This window comes from Cryptosporidium sp. chipmunk genotype I (genome assembly GCF_004936735.1).
Source record: "Cryptosporidium sp. chipmunk genotype I strain 37763 chromosome Unknown contig_25, whole genome shotgun sequence".
NCBI classification, from domain to species: Eukaryota; Apicomplexa; class Conoidasida; order Eucoccidiorida; family Cryptosporidiidae; genus Cryptosporidium; species Cryptosporidium sp. chipmunk genotype I.
The window spans coordinates 195,269-217,071 of record NW_027125608.1 but is presented as its reverse complement, the minus strand read 5'-3'; the positions used below and the strand labels follow the sequence as shown (position 1 = coordinate 217,071).

The following is a 21,803-nucleotide window of genomic DNA, read 5'->3' as shown; positions in this document are numbered from 1 at the left end:
TATTGTACACATTTTCAAATCATGTCGAAATTCCACAGTTTACTGAAAAAATTTGATTTTTTTAGTCATGACTTTTATGTCTTGCTGCTTTATTACAGTAAAATTTGTTTTTTTACTAATCTAATTAATTAATAGTGGTCGATACCTTTTTAATTGAATAGGACTTTCCCGCCTTCTCTTCCCGCCTAAAGCAATATTAAATTAATTAAGTGTAAAAATATAAAATTTGTAAATAGTATTTAAAAAAGGCAAAAAGGGATACGAGATGAACTAAGAAGAGCCTTGAAATGAGTGTGACTTTAGGGTCCATACTGTTCCCTGAACGTCGAAAGGTGGTGATAGATACTAAAAAGGGGCTTCACAACAAGAGAAAGAAGCAGGTAAATGCCCAGAAGAGTCAGGAGCAAACTTCCAAGCAATTTACTACGCGGCTTCTTTTGGATGACGAAACAATTGCTCCAAATGATTTTTTGACCCCATTTCCAAGTGATGATGTAAGAAACACAGAGCAATTTTGGGAGTATTTGGAGCGTGTGTTTTATCCTGTGGATGAGAGATGGATTAGTGTATTGGATCTTTCAGCAAGACCACAAAATTTGGAGCCTAAAGAAGCATGTATAGGCTTACATTTTGCTTATAGGTGGGCATTGGTAGATCTGTTTGATATTAGCGAGCTTTTTAAGTTGGTCGGGAATAGAAACAAGATTTTTAAGAATATTGTAGAAATATCTAAGGATTCATCATCGGAAAACAGGGCGAGTAGTAGCGGCGGCAGCAGATTTGGTGGAGAAGACAAAGTTTTGGATCAGTCAGGGAATCTTCAGCTGGATAGTTTGGAGAGTTCAGATTTAGTAGAGGAACGGAAGGTTTTAAGTTATTTGGAGTTTCTTGATCTTCCAATACTTGAACTCATAGGAATAGACACGACAATGCTGGGAGGAGTGAATACGAATTTGGGCAATTTGAATCAAAATAGGGGGGCTTTAAATAATCCTTATTTTGAGGAATGGAAATTTCTCTATAAGAGATTAAGTTATATTGAAAAGGAGGTGGATTCTATGCTTTTAAAACTGACAAACAGTGTTTGCGAGAATATCCATAAGGATAACTCCAGAAAGTTACTACAAAGACATCAAAAAAAGAAATGTAGAGAATTTCTACTAAAGGTAATGCACTACCATAGTATGAGGCAATTTGTAGATTCTCTGGAGGAGGTTTTATATTTTGATGAGAAAACTGGATTATATTTAACAACTTGGGATGATGGCGAGGCTGTCAGAGCTGCATGGATGAGTCAGGACCAGCTCCTACAGCTCCTTCTCTTTAGGCCAAACTCTACAGAAAGCAAATATTCTGTTTCTATCCCAAGTGAGTATATTCCCTATGCAAAGTCTTTAGATACTCATTGGCTTAAATACTTCTTGGACTCTGGTTTGACTATGATCAGTGATCATTCCAATAACTCTCAGGATAATGATAGGCTTGGAGACACTCTGAATCTAGATACACCTTCTAAGCCTAAAGATGGTTGTATTGAACTTTCAAGGCATCCTCTATGTCATTACTGTAGAAGAAGTTGCAAGAGACTTAACTACTCCAGATGTCCATCAAAGCTTAAGCCTTTGAATCTTGGAATTAATCCTTCAGGGCTTAGCCAAACAACACAAACTCAAAATTCAGGCTCCAATTCTGTGATAAATAACAGCAATTCATTAAAGCTATCGGGAACTTCGACATCTACTAGTACATCCAATATTTACTACTCAAGGTCTCTTATACCATGGAGAGTCCCGAAGTCTCAAAATAATATAGAAAACAGTGGCCATTCTGAGCCAGCATATATAAGTAATAGCCACTACAATCAAAATCAATTCTCATTTGTAAGCAAGTCTGGGAAGTCTATTAAGCTCAATAATAGATCGTCAATTGGGGGGAATTCTTGTGGATCTGGAGCATCTTACTTACTTGGCGTGAACAGATCTCATGTTTGTAATATCTGTATTGATTTTGAATCAACTCTGAATGAGTCTGGATCTGTTACCCAGGAAGAAATCTTAGTTAGTAGAGCCTACTCTCCTAATAATTGTTGGAGAATGTATTGCTCAGAATGCATCATGCATAATTTCTCTTCAGTGATAAAGCAAAAGTACTCAAATGGAGTGGTTTTGAGATACTACTGTCCTTTTTGTAGTGGTGCCTGTAATTGTGAGAGATGTCTCAGAAACCAACAAATTAGAAAGATTAAAAACTATTTGAAGTCACGCTTCTGCGGATACATCTTCCAGTGCTCAATATCCAGCTGTGTAATTCAAAATGAGCTCAGTTGGTTCGATTTTCTCAAAGACTTTGGTGGAACCTCGTTATTATTTCCGCATACTAATAATGGTAAGGAAAACAATAATTTGACAGGAGACGAAGTAGCTCTAGTGAATGATCTAGGAGAAATTGACGAATCTATGGTTAATATCAGCAATATAGCAGTGGTTTCTTATATTAACAATCCAAATAGAAGACTTTCTATTGCAGAAAACACTCATTTAGGCTTTATCTGGCTTCAAGCAAATAATATTCCATTTCAAAAGCCTCTTTCTTCTTCAGGAGGAAATATGGGCCTCAATGACCCTAACTCCAAAAAAACAACCACAATCTGCGGTACTCTTTCAGGAAGTAATACATCCGACCCCACCAAACTAATATCTAAGAATAAATCAAGAAATAATAGGTCTTCAATTAACGGAATTCAAAAGAACAAAAGAAATTCTAGCATCCAAAGCAATTTTGAAGAAGGCGAATCTGGCAACTTAAGTATCACCAAATTCCAGCAAATCACACAATCTGTTCCCTCAAACTCCTCAATCCTCTCCTCAAATGTACATAGATCCACCTTTAATATTAAGGGAAGTGGCGCCCAAAACTTGCCACCCTCAATACATGTGCCGCGCGAAGTAGTAAATGAGCCAACACATGCATCGGGAGCTTCGGTACTTTGGAGTTTAAGGTCGATTTTAATCAACAATGTGAATAAGTACCATAAGGAATGTTTGAATAATTTGGAGCGTTGGGAAAGTATTCAGGAGTTGTATAGCAGGAAAAGGATGGAGCTGGAGAGTTACTTTGAGGAGCTGCTTTCAAAGCTGAATTTAATGGACGACTGGATTCGCTCACTATCATTCACAGAAACTAATAAGAGATTTATAATGAGGAAGATGCCGTTGTTGTGTTGGGCCACAGATATACCGTCAGCAAAGGCTTTTAATTTTGACGACTTTCCCCAGCTGTTACCAAACAATAATGTTATCGAAATGATTAAACATATTCAGAACTTTGTTAACAATGGTATTATTTCGGATAATCTTCCGACTCACCAAATTTTGGGGCTTTCTGAGGTTAGCGAAAGTGATGGGATTAATGGAGTATCGCAAAAAACTACTCCAAGTCTTAAGCTAATTGACAGATTACCCGGAATGGCCACCTCAAACTCTCCTAGTTCAGTTATGGAGTTTCTAATGAATTCAATCTCTGAAATTCAAAATATAGTAGTAAAGACAAATAATAATTCTTCCAAAGACGAATCAGCAAAAGCAAATAAGATCCAAAGGAGCTCCAAAAAAGATAAATCCAACTCTAAGAATCCCACTCAAAATAACAAGCTTCCGGGCTGTGATATTGTAAACCCAGATGAAGTAAAGGTTTCATCTTGTATTAATGACTTAGTCTCATCTTCTTTATCCTGTTCCACGGCAGAGGCTGATGGAAATCATCTTAACAGTAACTCCCCTATTAATGCTGAATTTTTATCCAAGAACCAAGGTATACTGGAAACAGTTTCTTCCACTGGCCAAAACGGTTCTTCTCTAACTTCCAGACCATCAGTTGAAGGTTTGATTCAAAACCCTGATGGTAGTCATTTGCCTAACTTTGACCTTGTTAAAAACCACAACTCTTCTAATAATCCTTTTATCCACGTGGGCAACGACTCCTATATGCTGGATGAGGGCTCTATCGATGCATTCCAGTCTTATTCGAGTAAGACAGTCCCAAATCAGGACCCCGGCATTATTGATTCTGTCCTAAATAAGTCCAGGAAAAGAAGGTCCTCTTTGGAACTGGCTTCTGAAGAAATGTTGACTCCTGAACGGAAGAGGAAGCTTGCCCTAAAGAGAAAGCGCGATCGAGAAACTATTAGAAAAGCAATGAAAAAGAGCAGTAATCCTTCCTCATCAAACCCTACTTCTCCCGATGCTATTGGAGGAATGGGTTTCAATAGCATTGAGGAAATTAATAGTTTGAGCGGGGATTGCACAGCCTTTAGTGTCAGTAGCAATGAAAGTAGTTATGGCTCTCCCCAAGTGTAAAAAAAATCAATCCTCCGACTATTTGGCAGTAAATTTCATTATTTAATCACTTTCACCTTAAATTAGCTATTTTAGTAATTAACTTTTTTCTAGCCCCACCCCCATAGCCGGTCATTTTTTCCACTATTCCCCTTTACAAACTCTTGGTTTTATTAGTATCTACAAGGTGATCACCAAAGATTCAGCCCCACAGCACAAATCAAGTAGAATCTGGGTCTAAATATAACCAAGTCCAGAGTTTCCCTCTATCACAATTCTAACACTATTTTTCCCATATCAAAATTTGTAATATTATATATTTGGCGCCAACAGATAATATTTTATTTTTATTTTATACTAAATTTAATTCAAGAAGATATTTAAATAAGAAATTCGACTGATTAAATATCTTCTGCAAATCTATATATCTTAAAAACATTTGTAGAGTTTTTAAATATTAATTCTGAAGATGAGTGCATCGGAGGTAAAAGATACCAGACTTTCTATGATTACGGCTTTTCACGGATGCTGGGTTTGTAAAGAAGCTACTATTACTAAAGTGGGAAGTCAGATACTTTCATTTTGCAGTGGCTATAGATCAATTGGTGAGCGTAGGGTGCTTTTTAACTTTACCTTGTCTCACAATACTTCAGGACAAGTTCATGATATTGATGGACCATTGGACGATAGGTCTCATCCTGGCACTGCGGGATATCCTTTGTTCGAGTTCTATAAGTCAAATTACTTCTTTTCACTATATGAGGATATTGACTACGAAACAAAACAAACCATTGGTGCGAGAATGGTCGTATACTCACTAAATGCATCATCTTTAACACCTTTTAGCGCAGCTTCCAACTTTGACACCTGTACAAATTTGATCCACGATAAGATTCTTAAGGTTGAACCTGATGGCTCTTTTGATGTTGGTCTCACATGGAAAAATGCTTATTATATAGCAGAACCGAAAATCAAACGTCCAAAATGGACGGATAAAATGAAAGTTCCATCTTCCACGAAACAATGGGAAGTCTCTGATTATGGTAACCAGAATCTTTATGTACCTGACTGGGGAGAAGGCCTTTCAGAATTTAAAAATCCACGTGTATATGCCTGGAGCTTCGATATGCCAAACTCCATCAATTCTGAGCCATTTGAACTTGATTTCAGCTTTCGTGAAACACATTCAGTTTTTTCTTTAAGACTTCTTCCAAATGAAATGGCCATGGTTGTTAATGCTTTTGAAAATGAACCTTTGAAACTCGGATACTCTTATTGTATTGCTCGTCCATCTAAGGCTATTCTATGTAATTTGGCTCCTTCTGAACCTATTGGCTCATATAACCTTGTAACAATTTCAGAAATTGTTCTTTCTCCTCCAGATGAATTTGTTAGAGGAATACAAATTATTGTCACATCCAGTGATCCTATAGCTGCAAAATGTACTTTATTATACTTTTCAATATCTTCTAATCACCTTAATCTACCTCACTGGTCTTCTTTGCAACTTTGCGCTCAAGATCTTGTACTGAATGGTCTTTCTTGGTCTCCAGAAGGAGATAGAAGAATTTGTGTCTCAACTCAAGCAGAGCCTGCTCCGGCCAATGACCCTCTCAAATTTGAGGGCTTTTCTGGACTATTTGGCTCGTCAAAGTACGTTCTTATCCCTTTAAATGGCTCAAATTGGGTGTTCACTTCCACATTTCTCGGAAACAAAGTGGTACCTGTTGCCGTCAATATTTCTACCAGACAAGTCTGTAGAATTAAGCTTGTTGTAAGTGATGAGTCATTATATGAGGGTGATCTGGAGGTTCTTTCTGTAAGCTTTGGACCTGACAAATCTTCAGTCTATGCAACTCTTAATCTAGCTTCCCCTATTATGCCATCTTTGGTCATGATCGTACAAATGTGCCTAAATCCAGTACGTAATATTATTCATGCTCAAATCATCAAATCTGTGAGCTCTTTTGGAAGGAATTCTAATGCTTTTGCTGCATCTCTCGTACCAAGGACCCCTGAATCTCCTCTATTCAACAATACATTTAGGCTGGCAAAAGTTTTAGACAATATCGAGTTCTTCACATTCAAAGAGAAACACTTAGTTATCAGAAGCAAAGATCTATCCAAATGTTATCCTGGCCTCGAAAAAAGCCCCCTTTTGCTATTTCTCCATGGAGGTCCACATTCAATAATAACCACAAATTATAACCATTTCCTTACCTTCTTAGTTAGCATTGGGTACACAATACTTGCTCCAAACTACACAGGATCTATTGGCTTTGGAGACAACTATACCAAATCTCTTATTGGACGTTGCTTTGAAGCTGATGTCGATGAGATAATGTGTCTATCAGATAAAATTAGAAGCATTCAAGAGCTTAATCTTGATCCAAAGAAATGCTTTGCTTTTGGTGGATCATATGGAGGAGCCTTAATTTTCTCACTTATTGCAAATTATCCCAAGTTCCTTACATGTGCTGCATCGAGCAATGGCTTTAGCAATGCAATATCTTTTATTGGAATGACTGATATTCCGGATTACGTCTTTTCCGAACTTATTACAGAGACTTCAGAACTTGAAAAGAATAGAATTACAATACTTAGAAATAGAGAAACTTTAATTAAATTGCATGCTAAGTCTCCAATTTCTATGGTAGATAAGGTTATTACTCCATTATTGATAGCCGTTGGAGGTAAAGATAAAAGGGTACCAGCAGCGCAATCTATTGAATTTTATAGAGCTCTGAAGCAGCTTGGTAAGAGTGATGTCAAGATGCTTTATTATCCTGATTCAGGCCACTCTATTAGTAGGTCAAATGAGCCTTTTGACTTATTCTTGAATATAGCGAGTTGGTTTGGTCTTCATTCTGGGATTCCTTTCGTTTTTAATGGGGATTTGTAGAAATAGAAGAAAGAATTATTTACATACTGTATTGTGGTTTTGTATGAAAAAATTGTTCGAAGGGGAAAATGTTAGAGAAATCAAAGAAAACATTTAATCCTTAAATAATTGAGTTATCAATACAATTAAGTTGACTTTATATTAAACAAGTATTTCTATCAAGTAATAAAGTATATCTAAAATATTTAAAATGACCTTCATAGTTATATATTTGAGAATTCCATGCCTGGCATTGTTTTTTTTAAATAAGATTAAAGGTTAGAGTAATTGAATGATAAACATTGTCATTAGTAAAAATCCAAATGTATTATTTTCTTATTTTAACATATATTTAAAAGAAAGGAAAACAATGGATCTCTGAAAACTCATCTCCAACTTGCCAAAGGTAATTAAGATAATTTTTAATAACATGGTTATTGTAATACTGATTCTGTTTGAAATTAGAGAGTGTTTTATTGTTAATGTCATTTGCTTTAGAATTTTCTTTTGGACAATTTTTTTTTTTGATTTTTTGTTTAAAGATATTACTCATTGAAGGATATACCGGATCAAAGATTTCATAGTAATCTTGGTCAATAAGTAAACTACTTTGAGGAGGATCTACAGCCTTTTTTACTTTGTTTTTATTGTTTGGATTCTTTGAATTTTGTTTGTTTGATGTTTTAAAGTTTTTTTCAAAGTAATAGGAGTCGCTATTTACTGTTGAAATTGTATTATTGAAATCATTTGACTTAATGTCAAATAACTTGACCATTTCCTTGACTGGATGGCTTGTGCTTGGATAGTTAGCACTGCCTTCAAACTGAATATTTAACATGATTAAACTCTTAAAATATTTTTTTTTGAATAAATTAATACAAAAATAAATAAAGTAAAATAATGGGCGAGTATGTAAAGAATGTAAATTTCATAATTTTAACAAGCGCATAAAAATCACTATTTGAATATGTTTTGCATTTCATGAATTTTTAACAATTTTCCCACAATAACTGTTTTATTATGAGTTTTATCAATTTTCGATTACGAAAAAATACGAGTTTAAACGGAGGGAAAAGTGAAAGTGAAAAAAGAATAATTTCAAATTGGTCCCACAAACTAAAACATGTATGTGGTCCACATGAAAATTATTTAATGAATTATATGAATTAAAACTTTTAGATAAAATTTCTTTTAGAAAATTGAAAATTGGTTTAATAAATATCAGAATAAATTATAATTTTTGGAAAGCTTTGTAACTAAGAAATTAAATTATTTTAATTTGTTGATATATATGTGTATTCTAATGATATAATTTAATAAAGCAGTGAGAACAATCTTATTTGTTGAGACAATTACTAAACATTTTAATGAAGTGATTTAGAAAAAAATTATTCGGTTTGCAAACACATAATACATCTTTTAATTAATTGATTAATTATTATTGCTATTTTTTAAATGTTTCTATCAAATTATTTGCATTTAAATCTGCGTACGTGTATTAATGTCACAAAGTACCGGTAGGTGGGGCTTCCACATGAATGCATGCTTTGGGCGCCATCACATGCAAGTACATTTGACGGTGCAATATGAAAGAAAATCAGAATAGGTTCTACTCAAATTCGAGATATTAAAAAAAGGTAAGAAATAAGAGAAGTCATGTGGCAGGTTATATATATTTACAAGTGAATATAATAAATTATTAATATTCCAGGTAATGCATAGAATAAAGTATTAAAAAATTGTAAAATGTCAAGAAATCTGATGTAGAAATTAAAATATTAAGGCTAAAAGGAAGGAGAAGTTGTGTGAATAATAAAAAAGATTTCAAACGATAATAGAAGAAGTAATAACAGTATTTGAGAACAAAATTTTGTTGGAAAATATAATTCAGAGGGAAAGTCATTAAAAAAAGATCATTTTTAATCTAGTGTTGTTGGGATTATTGTTATCATTATTATATTTTCCTTTAAGTTTGTTGATAAGTATATTCAATATTGAATTGGAGTAGAAGGCAGGATTATTAAGCTAGTAAAATATAAAAGAAAGAATAATGTAATTATAGGAAAAGAAAGTGTTATTAAAGTACTAGAAAGGATTAAAAGAATGAAAAGCTTTTCGAAAGAAGAGGTACAAAAACCTTTTGCAAATAGACAAGTTATTGATATTAAATCAAGGAATGATCAGACTGGAAAACATTTAAAGAGCAGTGCAGAACTTGGATATGAAAGTGGGATTTGGTCTAAATTTGTTGGATTAATGAAAAATTCACTAAATATTTCAATTTTAAACAGGTCTTCAAACCATTTAAATAAAGCTGTGGATAATATAAATTCAAAAAATCACTTGAAAGAAATTATTATGAAAAAGAATATGGAGAAATTTACGGATAAATCAACAAAGGTAGGAGGGGGATTAAGAGAACAGAAAGAAGTTAATATTGGACTCAAATCAAAAGGTGAAAAGAGTCCAGTTTCTGCAAAAAGTACAAAGATATCACCTAATTTATCTCCTGTTGTTTCTTTCCCCTATTCAACATCATCACTATCATCATCTTCTTCCTCATCGTCGTCTTGTTCACCTTGTTCGTTCTCGTCTCCATCAAGTTTAAATGAAAATATTGGAATTTCATTTGCAGAGCAAATATTGAATTACAATTCAAATGAGTATTCCAAGGTTATTAATGGGCAAGCTCCTGTTACTCCAACAACATTGGATGGGAGTTCTACAACAACATCTCCAGCATTTACAAATTTACATTTTCCAAGCCCTTCAAACAATAATGGGTCTACAAAGTATAATGGAACTCCAAACAGTAAGGAAATTGATTCTTTAACTTTAAAAGACGAATATTTTTTAAATAAGAAGAATCATGCGGTGGATTTCTCTGCAGATGATAATCATCTCAATTATATTATGGAAAGAATAAATCAAGGAAACTTAGCAGATTTGAATGATAAGCCGGCCACAAAATTAGATATTCCTCTAATAAGTCAATATACCTCACAAGACTTGATTGCAGAAGTTAGTGGCTATTTTGATGAAAATAATAAAAGGTTGTCCAATAATAAAGGTACCTTATTAGGTAGAGGATTGACTAACATATCAAAACATTCATCCACAATATCTTATTCTCCATCTTCTTTAGCATCAGGAAAAAACGACAAAGTATGTTATACTTGGAAAGAAGCAAAGCATCTTATAAGTAAATTAAAAAGCTCAACTAGGTTGTACAAATTTAATGGGGTCCCATTTTCTGACTGGGTTCACGAAAAAATACCAACTTTAGGAGCTTCTCCAACAAGTTGTAGGGTTCAGGAAATGTTTAAGTCCAAAATTTACCTGGAAAAGAATAATAGTGAAGTTTATTTTACTTTATTTGTAAAGAAAGTTCCAAGAAACATTTGGTCTAAACAATGGGAAATGCATGAGATTTGGGATGGAGATTATGTTACCGATGGGGAAGATTTTGTCATGGAAGCTGCAGCTCTAGCTTTCCTGCAAAATCATAGTGTTGGAATTGCTCCAAGATTATATGCTATTCTAGAACATTGTGAAGATTGTAATCATAAAGAAGCCAAGACACTTTATAGAAACATTACTAATAGAAATGCTTCTGATTATTTACTATCTAAGGATACTACACATATTATACTTGTTTCAGAATATTATGGTGAAGATTTGTTGGATTATTTGGATAAATGTGAGAAGAAAAACAGAAATCTAACAGACAAAGAGAAAAAAGAATTACAATATAAATTGGTATTAGCATTAAATAATCTCCATACAAAAGGATTGTGCCATCTTGATTTTACTCCTGAAAATATTTTAATTGGTTCAAACGGTATCAATATTTGTGATTTTGCAAAGTCTACCCCAATTATTACCAAAAATCCCAGACATACCCATTATTCAAGAAAAAGTCCAAAGAATCATTTATCTGAAAATTTTAATTCCAATAATTCTAGCTTTAACTTTATAAATCCTCCCCCTGAAGCCTATTATGAGTTTGAAAGTTGTGAGCCAACTGTAGGTAAAGGTGCTTATATGCCTCCAGAATGTTGGAAGATATTTTGGAGATTAGAGGAAAACAAAATTCAATTTCCGCTTGAAGAGTTAATGGATGTTGATACATATAATAAAAGAAATAATTATCCGTATCTTAATGAATTTTCAAGAATACACAATAAAAATCCAATTAAATGTCAAGATAGGTCCATGTTTTATTTCAACACAAGGATTGCTGATATATATATGCTTGGTATAATAATGTTTTGGATTTGGTCTGATGGTGGGATTTGGAAATATTCTGATACCAGGCAAGACCATAGGTATCAAAACTTGGTATTTTCTGATATTAATTTTGATGTCTTTCGTGAGTGCAGAAACTGGAACAAACAATTAAAATCATTATTAAAAAGAATGTTAGAGCCTGATCCGAATAAAAGGATTACAATGAATGAGATTTTGTCTGACCCATGGTGGAGATGTTCTTTAAACTAGTAGAAATAAAACTGGCAACTATTTTCAAATTACGAGTTTTGGCCATCTTTTAATTATTTTAAAATTAAGTAATGTAAATGGGTAACTTAATGAATAAACAAGACTAATCTAACGCAATCAAAAAATTTTGGTTTATTCTTAAATTTTAAATTGTTATATCCTGAAGTTGTGAGAAAAAATCCGAAGTGATCATTTTACACACAATTTTATTATAGCTTATGAGTATTAATTCGTAATAATGGAGATTTTTATGATTGCTTTATAGACACATTATCCAAAGAAGATAGTATGTGAATGTATGTGGGAGAGCAGATAATAGAGAATTTTTATGTTTTACTTAATAATTTTTTCGGGAAAATATTTAAGCTTCGTAATAACTACAAATGATTAAATTATTCGAATTTAAAGATGGCGGGCTCTTTTGAAATATAACCGGGTACCTAATATTCTGAAACATTTGATTTTAATACAAAAAAAAAATTTATTAAATATATATATTTTTTTTAAAAAAGTAGATTAAATATAAAATTTAAATAAAAAATTTTTAAAACCAAAAAAAGAGTTGAATTTAAATTTGACTTGTGAAGAAAGGGAAGTAAGAATTGAGAGAAGTGTTTAGAGGAGCGAGTTTATTTTTAAGAGAATTAAGAAAGACCAGGAAATAAGCAAATCATGGAGAATCCACAGAATATTGTCAAACATGCATTCAATAAAGCTATTAAAAGTTTGTTTCCGGAATTCGATAAAGAAGCAGTTATTTCTATATCAAATCCAAACTTTGGAGATTATCAGTGTAATAGTTGTATGAACATTTTCTCCCAATTTAAAGGTAAATTAGAAGGAGTAAAAAGTCCAAGAGATATTGGAATGAAAATAAAGGAACATATCGAGAAAAGTGATGGTCTGTCATCAAATTTTAAATCCATAGAGGTTGCGCCACAAGGATTCATTACAATAAAGTTATCAGACGAGTTTATTCATAGTAATTTATCTAAATTACAAGAAATGGACGACGTAAAGGTAACCCCAACAATGAAATTTCACTGTAAAAGTGGAAGAAAAGTTCCGAAAGTAATTGTCGATTTCTCATCACCAAACATTGCAAAAGAAATGCATGTGGGACATTTGAGATCTACAATCATTGGTGACACGACATGTAGAATTCTTGAGTACTTAGGATTTGAGGTATTAAGAGTTAATCATGTTGGAGATTGGGGTACTCAATTCGGTATGCTTATCGAATACTTAAAGGAAGAATATCCCAATTTTGTTGACAATTTGCCAGAAATCTCAGATTTACAAGAATTCTACAAGAATTCAAAGAAAAGGTTTGATACTGATCCACAATTTAAGTTAAGGAGCCAAAAGAATGTCGTTAAGTTGCAAGGAGGTGACCAGGATGCCTTGGTTGCTTGGAAAAAGATTTGTGAGGTGAGTAGAGTTGAGTTCCAGAAAATTTACGATCGACTTGGAATCCGTCTTGAGGAATTTGGTGAAAGTTACTATAATGACATGATTCCTAATGTTGTTAAGATGTTGGATGAAAAGGGAATTCTTAAGCTTGATAATGGAGCTCAGTGTGTTTATACCAAAATTAATGAAATACCTTTAATGGTTATTAAAAGTGACGGAGGATATGGATATGACTCAACAGATTTGGCTGCAATTCACTATAGATTAAAAACTTTAGATGCTGATTGGGTTATATACACTACTGATATGGGTCAGGAGGAGCATTTTATGAAGCTTTTTGACGTTGCTGAGACTATGGGATGGCATCATCCTCCCAATACAAGGCTATTCTTCATTGGGTTTGGAGTTATTCAAGGAGAAGATGGGAAGAAGTTCAAGACAAGAAGTGGGGATGTTGTCAAATTAACTGAGCTTATTGATGAGGGTGTTGCTAGAGCAAAGAGAGAGTTGGTTGAAAGAAGAAATCAGAGAAGATCTAACCAGGGATCTCTATCTAATGCAGAAGAGGTTGATGTAGATCATCAGAATATTGACGATTCCAACTTGGATTTAATGGCCAGTACTATTGGTCATGCAGCTATTAAATACTTTGACTTGAAACAAAACAGATTGACTAATTACAGATTTTCATTCGATAGGATGTTGGATCCCAAAGGTAATACAGCTGTTTATTTACTTTATGCTTATGCAAGAATTTGTGCAATCTTTAGGAGAGTTGATTTCATTCAATCTGATGATAATATTGTTATTCAACAGAAAGTTTCACATTTTAAGCTTAAGATTTCTAATAATGTTGAAAGAGGACTTGCCATTAGAATTCTCAGATTCCCAGAAGTTTTTGATGGAATTTTGAATGATTTCTTTGCTAATAGACTTGCTGATTATTGTTATGAACTATCTGAGAGCTTTGCTCAGTTTTATACAGAATGCAGAATTATTGGATTAGAAGATCAAGAGCTTGAACAAAGCAGGCTTTTGCTTTGTTTCTTAACAAAACAAATTCTTTTTAAAGGGCTTGATTTGTTGGGAATTGAGACTTTAGAAAAGATCTAATTCTCAATTGAAAAAAGAGAAAGAAGGTAATAAACTTTAACTATCGAATTCACAGGCAAACTCAAATCTTTTTCAATGCTAACTAATATTCAATACTAGCATTGAAATCAACACTAAAATGGCAGATTTTATCTTATTAGGAAGTATTTCAAAATCCTAGGTTATATATATACAAACAAAGAGTCACAATAAACAAACATATATAAAATTAGGTTTTTTCATTTCAAACCCCAGCCTTTTAATCTGAGTCTGAAAAGATGACATGACTATTTGATGGCTTAATCTTTGTTTTTGTTTCTGATTCAGATTTTGGGTACTTATTAAAATTTGACTTGGATTTGCCTTGCTTTTCAGATGTCTTTTTAATACTTTTCTTAGAATTGCTACTCTTTCTTGCATTATTACTCCCAATGCTATATTCAATCTTTTTGACCAGTTTTTTTGGAGCATTACACTTCTCGCTAAGATTTTCAGCAGATTCCAAATTATCATCATCCTGGACAAGAAATGAATCTTTCATTGAAATATTACTGATTTCTGAAGTTTTAATCTTTTTTCTTCTAAGTTCCTCCTTAAGCTCTTGAACATCATTAATATATTCTTCTCTTCTTTCAATTATATTAGAATCTAATTCCGTATTTGAGAATAAAGGAATATACTTCCTTTCTTTAAAGAATGGAAGTAACCTAATGTAATCCTCATATCTCTTGTAAACTATGATTTTTGATTTAATTTTTAAGATTTTGTCTTTAACTGAATCACCTTCTGAAAAACCTAAATCCAATAAATATCTTGGATTACTTTCTATATTGTCGATATCTTTTATGCTATCGGTATCATTTATATTATCAATACCTTTTGTATCATCAGTTTCGTAGTTATTTTCATTTTCTTGTATTTCTTCTTCAATTTGGTTATTCTTAAGGGCTTCAACCAAGAGCTTTTGAAGCTGATTAATTTTCCTTTTAACCTTAACAAGTTCAACAAATCTCATAGTCTTTTGCTTATTCTTCTTATATTGAAGGTACCTATTAAGCTTCTTCTTGTATGAGCTTTTATTCTTGGAAATTGTATTTTTCAAAGCTTTTGCCTCCTCTTCTAATTCAGTCTTCTTTTCCTCTGAGATTTGAAATTTCTCATTTTCTAATAGTCTTCTAATATCTCTAATTCTTTGACCAGCACTTCTGACCCTTTTAGCTTTGCCGTCTTTGCTGGATTCACTCATTGTTTCTGAGTTATTTATTTGCGAATTATCAAGAATTACAATCTATAGATAAATCTTGAAAAAATATAAAACATATAAATTTATTTATTCTGTACTTCACTGTTCTAATCTTTGACAATTATTTTAATAATTACCAGAGAAAAATAAATACAACTTTCAGCTTAAACCAACAAAACAAGCCAACTGTACAATATTACCCTTTAAGTATCTGATATCAAAAGTTGAAAATTCACCTTTTAAACTAAAAATTTTTAAAAAAACAATTTCCCAGTAAAATTTAACTACCAATTCCTCCAGTTGCTAATTTACCGAAAATCTCTCTTTCAAGAAATCTAAAATCTTTTTTCTTATTCTTTTTATTCTCTAGTTTATTTTTGACACTTACTAAATAGAAAATTCTCTAAAACCCGCCCAAACTCAAAAATACTATACCGGTGACGACTAATAAATTTTAGTGGAAAGCAAATCACAAGTTGACCGGAAATTAAAGAAAAGTAGATTCTGGGGAGAAAAGAGAATATTTATGCCGTTGTATTTGGTTTGGTTTGTTTTACACCCAGACTATCACGAGTTTAGAATCCAGGAATTGGAGTCTTTGGCTTGCTGTTTTGGAGTTGAAAAAAACAGGCTTTGGGTGACTAATTTGCCTGATTACGTTTCATGGCACCATAGTAAGTATGAGAGACCTTTGGCAAATGACCACAGCAACTCCTTTGCCTGGGTATATTTGCCGCAGGAAGATATTGCTTTACGTATTTTGGAGAGGAGTGTTCTTATAAGAGGATTTATGCAGGTTTGGGCAAGTGGACCAGACCATCAAAGAGTTGAGAAAGTGCTCAGGGAAGATGAATATGTTAAAATTCAGTTCCTCAACAAGTATATACGTAATGACATTGACTTTTCTTGGAAGGTCAAAAGTATCGGAAAGAAATTATCCAGGCCTGACCAAGTTTCAAGGATGAATCGTTATGGCTTTCTCTTTAAAGGTACTGAAACCGTTAATTTGAAAGATCCTTCCCTTAGTCTGGGGATTTTTGAGGACTGGAGATGCATTCATACTCAGGAGGAACTTCCAGATATGGGGATTTCTAAGGAGCAAATTTCAAAGCTTCAGTCTGCTAAGCTAAAGAGGGTCTACCTTGGAAGAATATTGGGAAATCAAGGCCCTGCCGACCTCGGAGATAAGTCTCTCTGGTGGTTGAAGTATACTTTAAATAGAAGACCTATCTTGGGTCCAACTACTATGGATAATGAGTTGGCCTTTATAATGTGCAACATTGCTCAAGTTAAAAAGAATGACATAGTTTTTGATCCTTTTTGTGGAACTGGAGGTATCCTCATCTCAGCTTCTCACTTTGGAGCTAAATGCTTTGGATCTGATCTTGATCTTAGAGTAATTAATGGTTGGTTTTGTTCCTATGTTAATCCACATATGATTAAAGATAATGCTATACAGGAAAACCATCCCAAGTCTATTTATTCCAATTTCGACTATTATAAGTTAGAAAGGCCTGGCATTATTAGGATGGACATTTCTCAAAGTTCCATTAGATCCTCATGGATAGATGCAATTGTTTGCGACCCTCCTTATGGGATTAGAGCAACTTCTAGAACAACTAATTCCAATTCAAGCCAATCCACTTCTGACCAAAGACAAGATTTTGTTGCATATTCAGGTAATAAATATATCCACACTTTTATTCAGGAATACAATTATAGAAAAAGTTCTTCCTCCTCTGCTTCTGCTTTTTCGAGTACTCATCCGTCTATAGGAAAAAACACCTTTGGTTCTTTCCAGCCAATTGATGAAATGATCTTCGATTTGTTATCTTTTGCATCCAAGACTTTGGTCAGCCATGGACATCTTGTCTTTCTTCTACCTCTTATGGCTTCAGATGCCAACATTGTAATACCTAATCTTATTGAAAATTGGAAACACATATTTTCTATCGACTTTCCTTACATGCAGACACTAGGAGGAGGTCTCGGTAGACTGTTAGTACATATGAAACTATTGAACAAAAATTAGAAATGACCTGATCTAAAATTATTTGTGTGTGTCTAAAAGAGCATATAATTAGGTAGATATGGCTAGCAAGTGCAAATTAGGATGAAAAGAAGAATAGTAGCTTTTCTCACATGGAATTTTCGGAAAATTGCAAACGGATATCTCCTTGATTAGCATCTCGTAGGTTATGATTATATAAGTAAACATTGGATTTTCTTTCTCCAAACTCATAAATACGCTTATATACACATAAATACGTTTGTGTATGAATATATAAATATATATATATATATATATATATATATATAAATACAGCTTACATTACCTTGTTTCAGTAAAAGTTGCCCTCTTTAAAATAGACTGTAGTTTCTGAGTTTGCAAAGGTTTCAAAGATTCTGCTACTAGGATTCCACTTGACAAATGATCAGAGAAATTCATACATGGGGATGACTGGGAGTCATTGAATTGATCATTTTGCTTGGAGCTATTAAACACCTGCACATAAGAGCTTTTGTTGTAACGATGGTCATTCTTGTAACAATCACCATGATCACTTAAGCGTGATAGGTTGGAGGATTTACCGTTAACTAAAGTCCAAAATAGGTTGGATGGTGATGGACACATACAAGTGTTCAAGCTCTGGGATAAGTTGTTGAGGTTCTTTTTTCCAAAAGAAACAACTTCAGTACTGGCCTGCTTTAAACAATAAAGGGATGAAAATGAGCTGGCAGCTTGTTTAATCTCCAAACCGTCTTTGGATGGATCATTTGAATGGGAAATAATGCTCTGAACAGTCCTAGAAATTTTTGACAGAGTAGAAGCTGTATAGACTTCTTTACAATCCTTCATTTGGTCATCTTTATCAGCCTTGAGGAACATCTTTTCAATGGACTTTTGGATATCCATAATATCAGCCGATTCACATTCATCACAAACTAACTTGATATCAGAGGAAGAACCAGATACCATTTCACTAATATCTGTTAACTGCCTCTTGACATCTTGTAAAACTTGTGATACAATTTCAGACTTATCCAAAACTCCTAATTCTTGAATGTAAACATCACAGCTGGATAACAAAAGCACTAAATATATACAGATTTTAGAGTTTTCAACCTTGAATTGAATAATTGCATCCTTGATAGATGTGTCCTCAAATAGATCAATCTCAATATCTTCCAAACATTTAAGTTGCTTGATTTGAGATCTGGATTTGGCATCATTTTCGAATTTATAAAGAGAGACAACTCCTCTTTTTTTTGTACTTCTAATAATTGCAAATTGGAATGGGATTTCTTCTTGTAAAAACTTGCAGAAATATTCATAATTATGGATAAAAATAAGCTTAGAGTCAGAGTTAAGATCTATATTCTCCTCAAGAATTAACTCCATGGAAGTAATATTCCAGACAAAGAGCTTTCCAGAAGAAGGAGAAATTCCCAATAAATAATATTCATTCTCGTCCATAATAGTAACCATCTGACTAATTTGAGCTTCTTTAACAGATAAATGGCCAATATCACTTTCCAGCAAGACTGAATACTGTTTATTCCAGTTATATACTATAATTCCCTTAGACGATGCCAAGAATAGCTTGTTAAATGCATCACTAAAGCATGTAGAGTATATCTCAATGTCAGATTCTCCATGAATAATGGATGAGTTTACCCACTCTTTAACTTGGTGCTTGTAAATCCAGCATTTAATTTCGCGTTTTGAGGTAATAGTTATAAAACAAGTGTTATCTTTTTCAATATTAATATTGTCCTCTTGCTTATCAGCTATAGTGTTTTTATCATTATGATACAATATATTATCAGATTTTGCTTCTTCTATTGAAATGACTTGTTCAATATGAGCAATAGGGTATTTGGATACCAGTTCAAAGCGTGTTTTTTCTTTAGAAAGAAGAATTTTCCAAAACTTAAGATTATTAACCCTCTTTTGATCCTTGACATGATCAAACTTTTGACTCTCAATAGTAATAGCAAATTTTGAGTTCTTTGAATAATATGCATCAGTCAATACAACTCTAGTTATATCCTCTTGAACAAGCTTTGATGAAGAAATTCCGTCTCCAACTTTTGAAACATAACTTTCCTCAGGTTTACAAAGAATGCTTGAGTGCCAAATATCCTTAATAATATCATGAATATGCAACTTGAATGGATGAGAAATGATTGAAACCAAGAGCCTTGTAGGATCCAAGAACTGAGATCCAAGAATTTTGATTTTAGGACAATCCAAAGGACTGCCTTTGATCATATTAAACGGAGTAGAAATTCCGTAGATTGTATTTAGAATTTTGTTATGAACCAAATCAATAATCTTAATACTGTTATCAGAGCATACAATAGCTGCTAATAATGAAGGTATAGAGTCAGATACTTGAATATAATCATTATTTTGAGAATCTTTGAGAGCTTTTTCTTTTCTAAATGGTGATATAGTGTATATTGGAGCTCCCAATCTAGGGATAAATTGTCTGGTGCCATTATTATTTGGATTCTTGTATTGATTTCTGCTATGAATTAAATAAGAATCTGAAGAAAATGTTTGTCTCCATAGTACTAGAACAGCTTCTTCTCCACCTGATAATATAACATCTGTACCAGGTATAATATTTAAGCAATTTAACTCATGTGAATGCCAGTGGGAGATGGATGTTTTAACATTATATTTGTAAATCATCTTTTCAATATCAGAGTTTTCAGAAATAGAAGGCGCATTTTTCCACATTTGAATACCTTCTTTTGAGGAAGAAGGAGGAATAAACCAATAAGTTAATCTACCATATGCATCACCAGTAGCAACAAATTGTTTATCTTCCGAAAGTGTAAGAGATAGAATATATTCGGAATGTCTGAAACGAATGATTTTATCAGGATATTCAATATTCCAAATGAGCAGGATATTTTTCCAGATGAAGCAGAATAAGGATTCATCCAGAGAAACATGGAAATTCAAAGCTCCATAAGAAAAGTCTATCATCTTTTTAAGAAATTTTTGAGCAAATTTCAATTTTTCAGAATTGAAATTAGCAGAACCAATTTTTGAGAGTATATCAGAAATTGCAATTTTATGAAGAGAAACATTAGGATTAATTAAAGTAGTGTCTTGAGCTTTTGTTTCACCTATTATAAAATATATATTGCTCTTAGCAACCTTCAAATCGAAAATACATTGAGCAATTCTCATCTCTATTACAGGCTTCTCCTTATGGTTCAAGACATCATGCAAGGTGAAAATTCGTATTAAACCATTAAAAGTTGTAGTAACAAGTAATTCTTCCTTATGATCAGACTTTATAACACCAAGACCTGTAATAACTTCTTTTGAGGCAGAAAATTGGGATCTTGACTCTCCATTCCCCAGAGTGTCATACACATAAATTTGATTACTTCTCCCTTTTGGAATCAATAATAAACTTCCGTTACTACAAAATACTGGTGGTACTTTTAAAGAAAAACATCCTCCTTTGTAACCTTTATTCATCTCTTCCCTTTCTTTTCCATAAAAGAGTTATTTTACCAATCTAAAACAAGAGAAATAGAAGAGTGATACTATCTTTATTAAATATATATATATATTTATCAATATATGTTTTCTCTTGCCTTTTTACCTTTACTTGGTCTGTCTTTGACTCCTTTTTAGGCACTTTAAAAAGCGCCATTTTGGCGCTGACTAAAGCCCGCTTTAAAAGTTGTAATCTTCGTTATTAATAATATGATGTTTTCTACATACAGAAGTGTATATTGAATCATCGCCAATAAGAATTTGTTCACCTGTATATGCAGGATTCCCATTACCGTCCATTCTGAGAGTCATGGTGGCTTTTTTGCTACAGTGACAAATTGTTTTAATTTCATTCAGTTTATCAGCCCATGCTAGTAGGTATTTACTTCCTTCGAATAATTTTCCTCTAAAATCTGTTCTCAAACCATAGCATAATACCGGTATATTCAGCTTATCAACAACTATACATAATTCTCTCACTTGAAATTTTGTTAGGAATTGACTTTCGTCAACTAAAGCACAATGAATTTTTTTCTTTTTATGTTCTTCAGTAATAATATCTAAGAGATTTGTACTGGAGCTAAATTTGTAAGCTTTTTCTGAGAGGCCAATTCTAGAGCAAATAGAACCTTCTTCAAATCGACTATCTATAGCGGCTGTAAAAAGAATAGTTTTCATTCCTCTTTCTTGATAATTGAATGAAGATTGTAGAAGGACTGTTGATTTTCCAGCATTCATTGCTGAATAATAAAAGTATAATTTTGCCATTTATATCAAAGTAATTCCTGTCTTTTTTGCAGGGTTATTTATTAT

At 32.9% G+C, this 21,803-nt stretch overlaps 9 protein-coding genes across 9 annotated transcripts; 5 read left to right on the top strand and 4 right to left on the bottom strand.

Moving 5' to 3' along the window:
• Window positions 1-287: 287 nt before the first annotated feature.
• On the top strand, window positions 288-4,355 carry ELE39_002304 (large with RING domain; the record flags this gene model as incomplete). The annotated part of the gene is made up of 1 exon (XM_067345154.1): window positions 288-4,355. One exon carries the CDS (start codon window positions 288-290, stop codon window positions 4,353-4,355), a length of 4,068 nt encoding a protein of 1,355 aa, XP_067200690.1.
• Window positions 4,356-4,803: 448 nt separating this feature from the next.
• ELE39_002303 (prolyl oligopeptidase family) lies at window positions 4,804-7,236 on the top strand (the record flags this gene model as incomplete). Its single annotated transcript, XM_067345153.1, has 1 exon — window positions 4,804-7,236. One exon carries the CDS (start codon window positions 4,804-4,806, stop codon window positions 7,234-7,236), a length of 2,433 nt encoding a protein of 810 aa, XP_067200689.1.
• Window positions 7,237-7,567: 331 nt separating this feature from the next.
• Window positions 7,568-8,053, bottom strand: ELE39_002302 (uncharacterized protein; the record flags this gene model as incomplete). Its single annotated transcript, XM_067345152.1, has 1 exon — window positions 7,568-8,053. One exon carries the CDS (start codon window positions 8,051-8,053, stop codon window positions 7,568-7,570), a length of 486 nt encoding a protein of 161 aa, XP_067200688.1.
• A 1,265-nt stretch (window positions 8,054-9,318) lies between these two features.
• Window positions 9,319-11,715, top strand: ELE39_002301 (Ser Thr kinase; the record flags this gene model as incomplete). The annotated part of the gene is made up of 1 exon (XM_067345151.1): window positions 9,319-11,715. One exon carries the CDS (start codon window positions 9,319-9,321, stop codon window positions 11,713-11,715), a length of 2,397 nt encoding a protein of 798 aa, XP_067200687.1.
• Window positions 11,716-12,387: 672 nt separating this feature from the next.
• ELE39_002300 (uncharacterized protein) lies at window positions 12,388-14,241 on the top strand (the record flags this gene model as incomplete). The annotated part of the gene is made up of 1 exon (XM_067345150.1): window positions 12,388-14,241. The coding sequence occupies one exon, from the start codon at window positions 12,388-12,390 to the stop codon at window positions 14,239-14,241; it is 1,854 nt and encodes a 617-aa protein (XP_067200686.1).
• Window positions 14,242-14,479: 238 nt separating this feature from the next.
• Window positions 14,480-15,466, bottom strand: ELE39_002298 (uncharacterized protein; the record flags this gene model as incomplete). The annotated part of the gene is made up of 1 exon (XM_067345148.1): window positions 14,480-15,466. The coding sequence occupies one exon, from the start codon at window positions 15,464-15,466 to the stop codon at window positions 14,480-14,482; it is 987 nt and encodes a 328-aa protein (XP_067200684.1).
• A 523-nt stretch (window positions 15,467-15,989) lies between these two features.
• On the top strand, window positions 15,990-17,495 carry ELE39_002297 (RNA methylase; the record flags this gene model as incomplete). The annotated part of the gene is made up of 1 exon (XM_067345147.1): window positions 15,990-17,495. The coding sequence occupies one exon, from the start codon at window positions 15,990-15,992 to the stop codon at window positions 17,493-17,495; it is 1,506 nt and encodes a 501-aa protein (XP_067200683.1).
• Window positions 17,496-17,795: 300 nt separating this feature from the next.
• ELE39_002296 (WD40 repeat) lies at window positions 17,796-20,969 on the bottom strand (the record flags this gene model as incomplete). Its single annotated transcript, XM_067345146.1, has 1 exon — window positions 17,796-20,969. The coding sequence occupies one exon, from the start codon at window positions 20,967-20,969 to the stop codon at window positions 17,796-17,798; it is 3,174 nt and encodes a 1,057-aa protein (XP_067200682.1).
• Window positions 20,970-21,170: 201 nt separating this feature from the next.
• ELE39_002295 (thymidine kinase) lies at window positions 21,171-21,758 on the bottom strand (the record flags this gene model as incomplete). The annotated part of the gene is made up of 1 exon (XM_067345145.1): window positions 21,171-21,758. The coding sequence occupies one exon, from the start codon at window positions 21,756-21,758 to the stop codon at window positions 21,171-21,173; it is 588 nt and encodes a 195-aa protein (XP_067200681.1).
• Window positions 21,759-21,803: the final 45 nt, after the last annotated feature.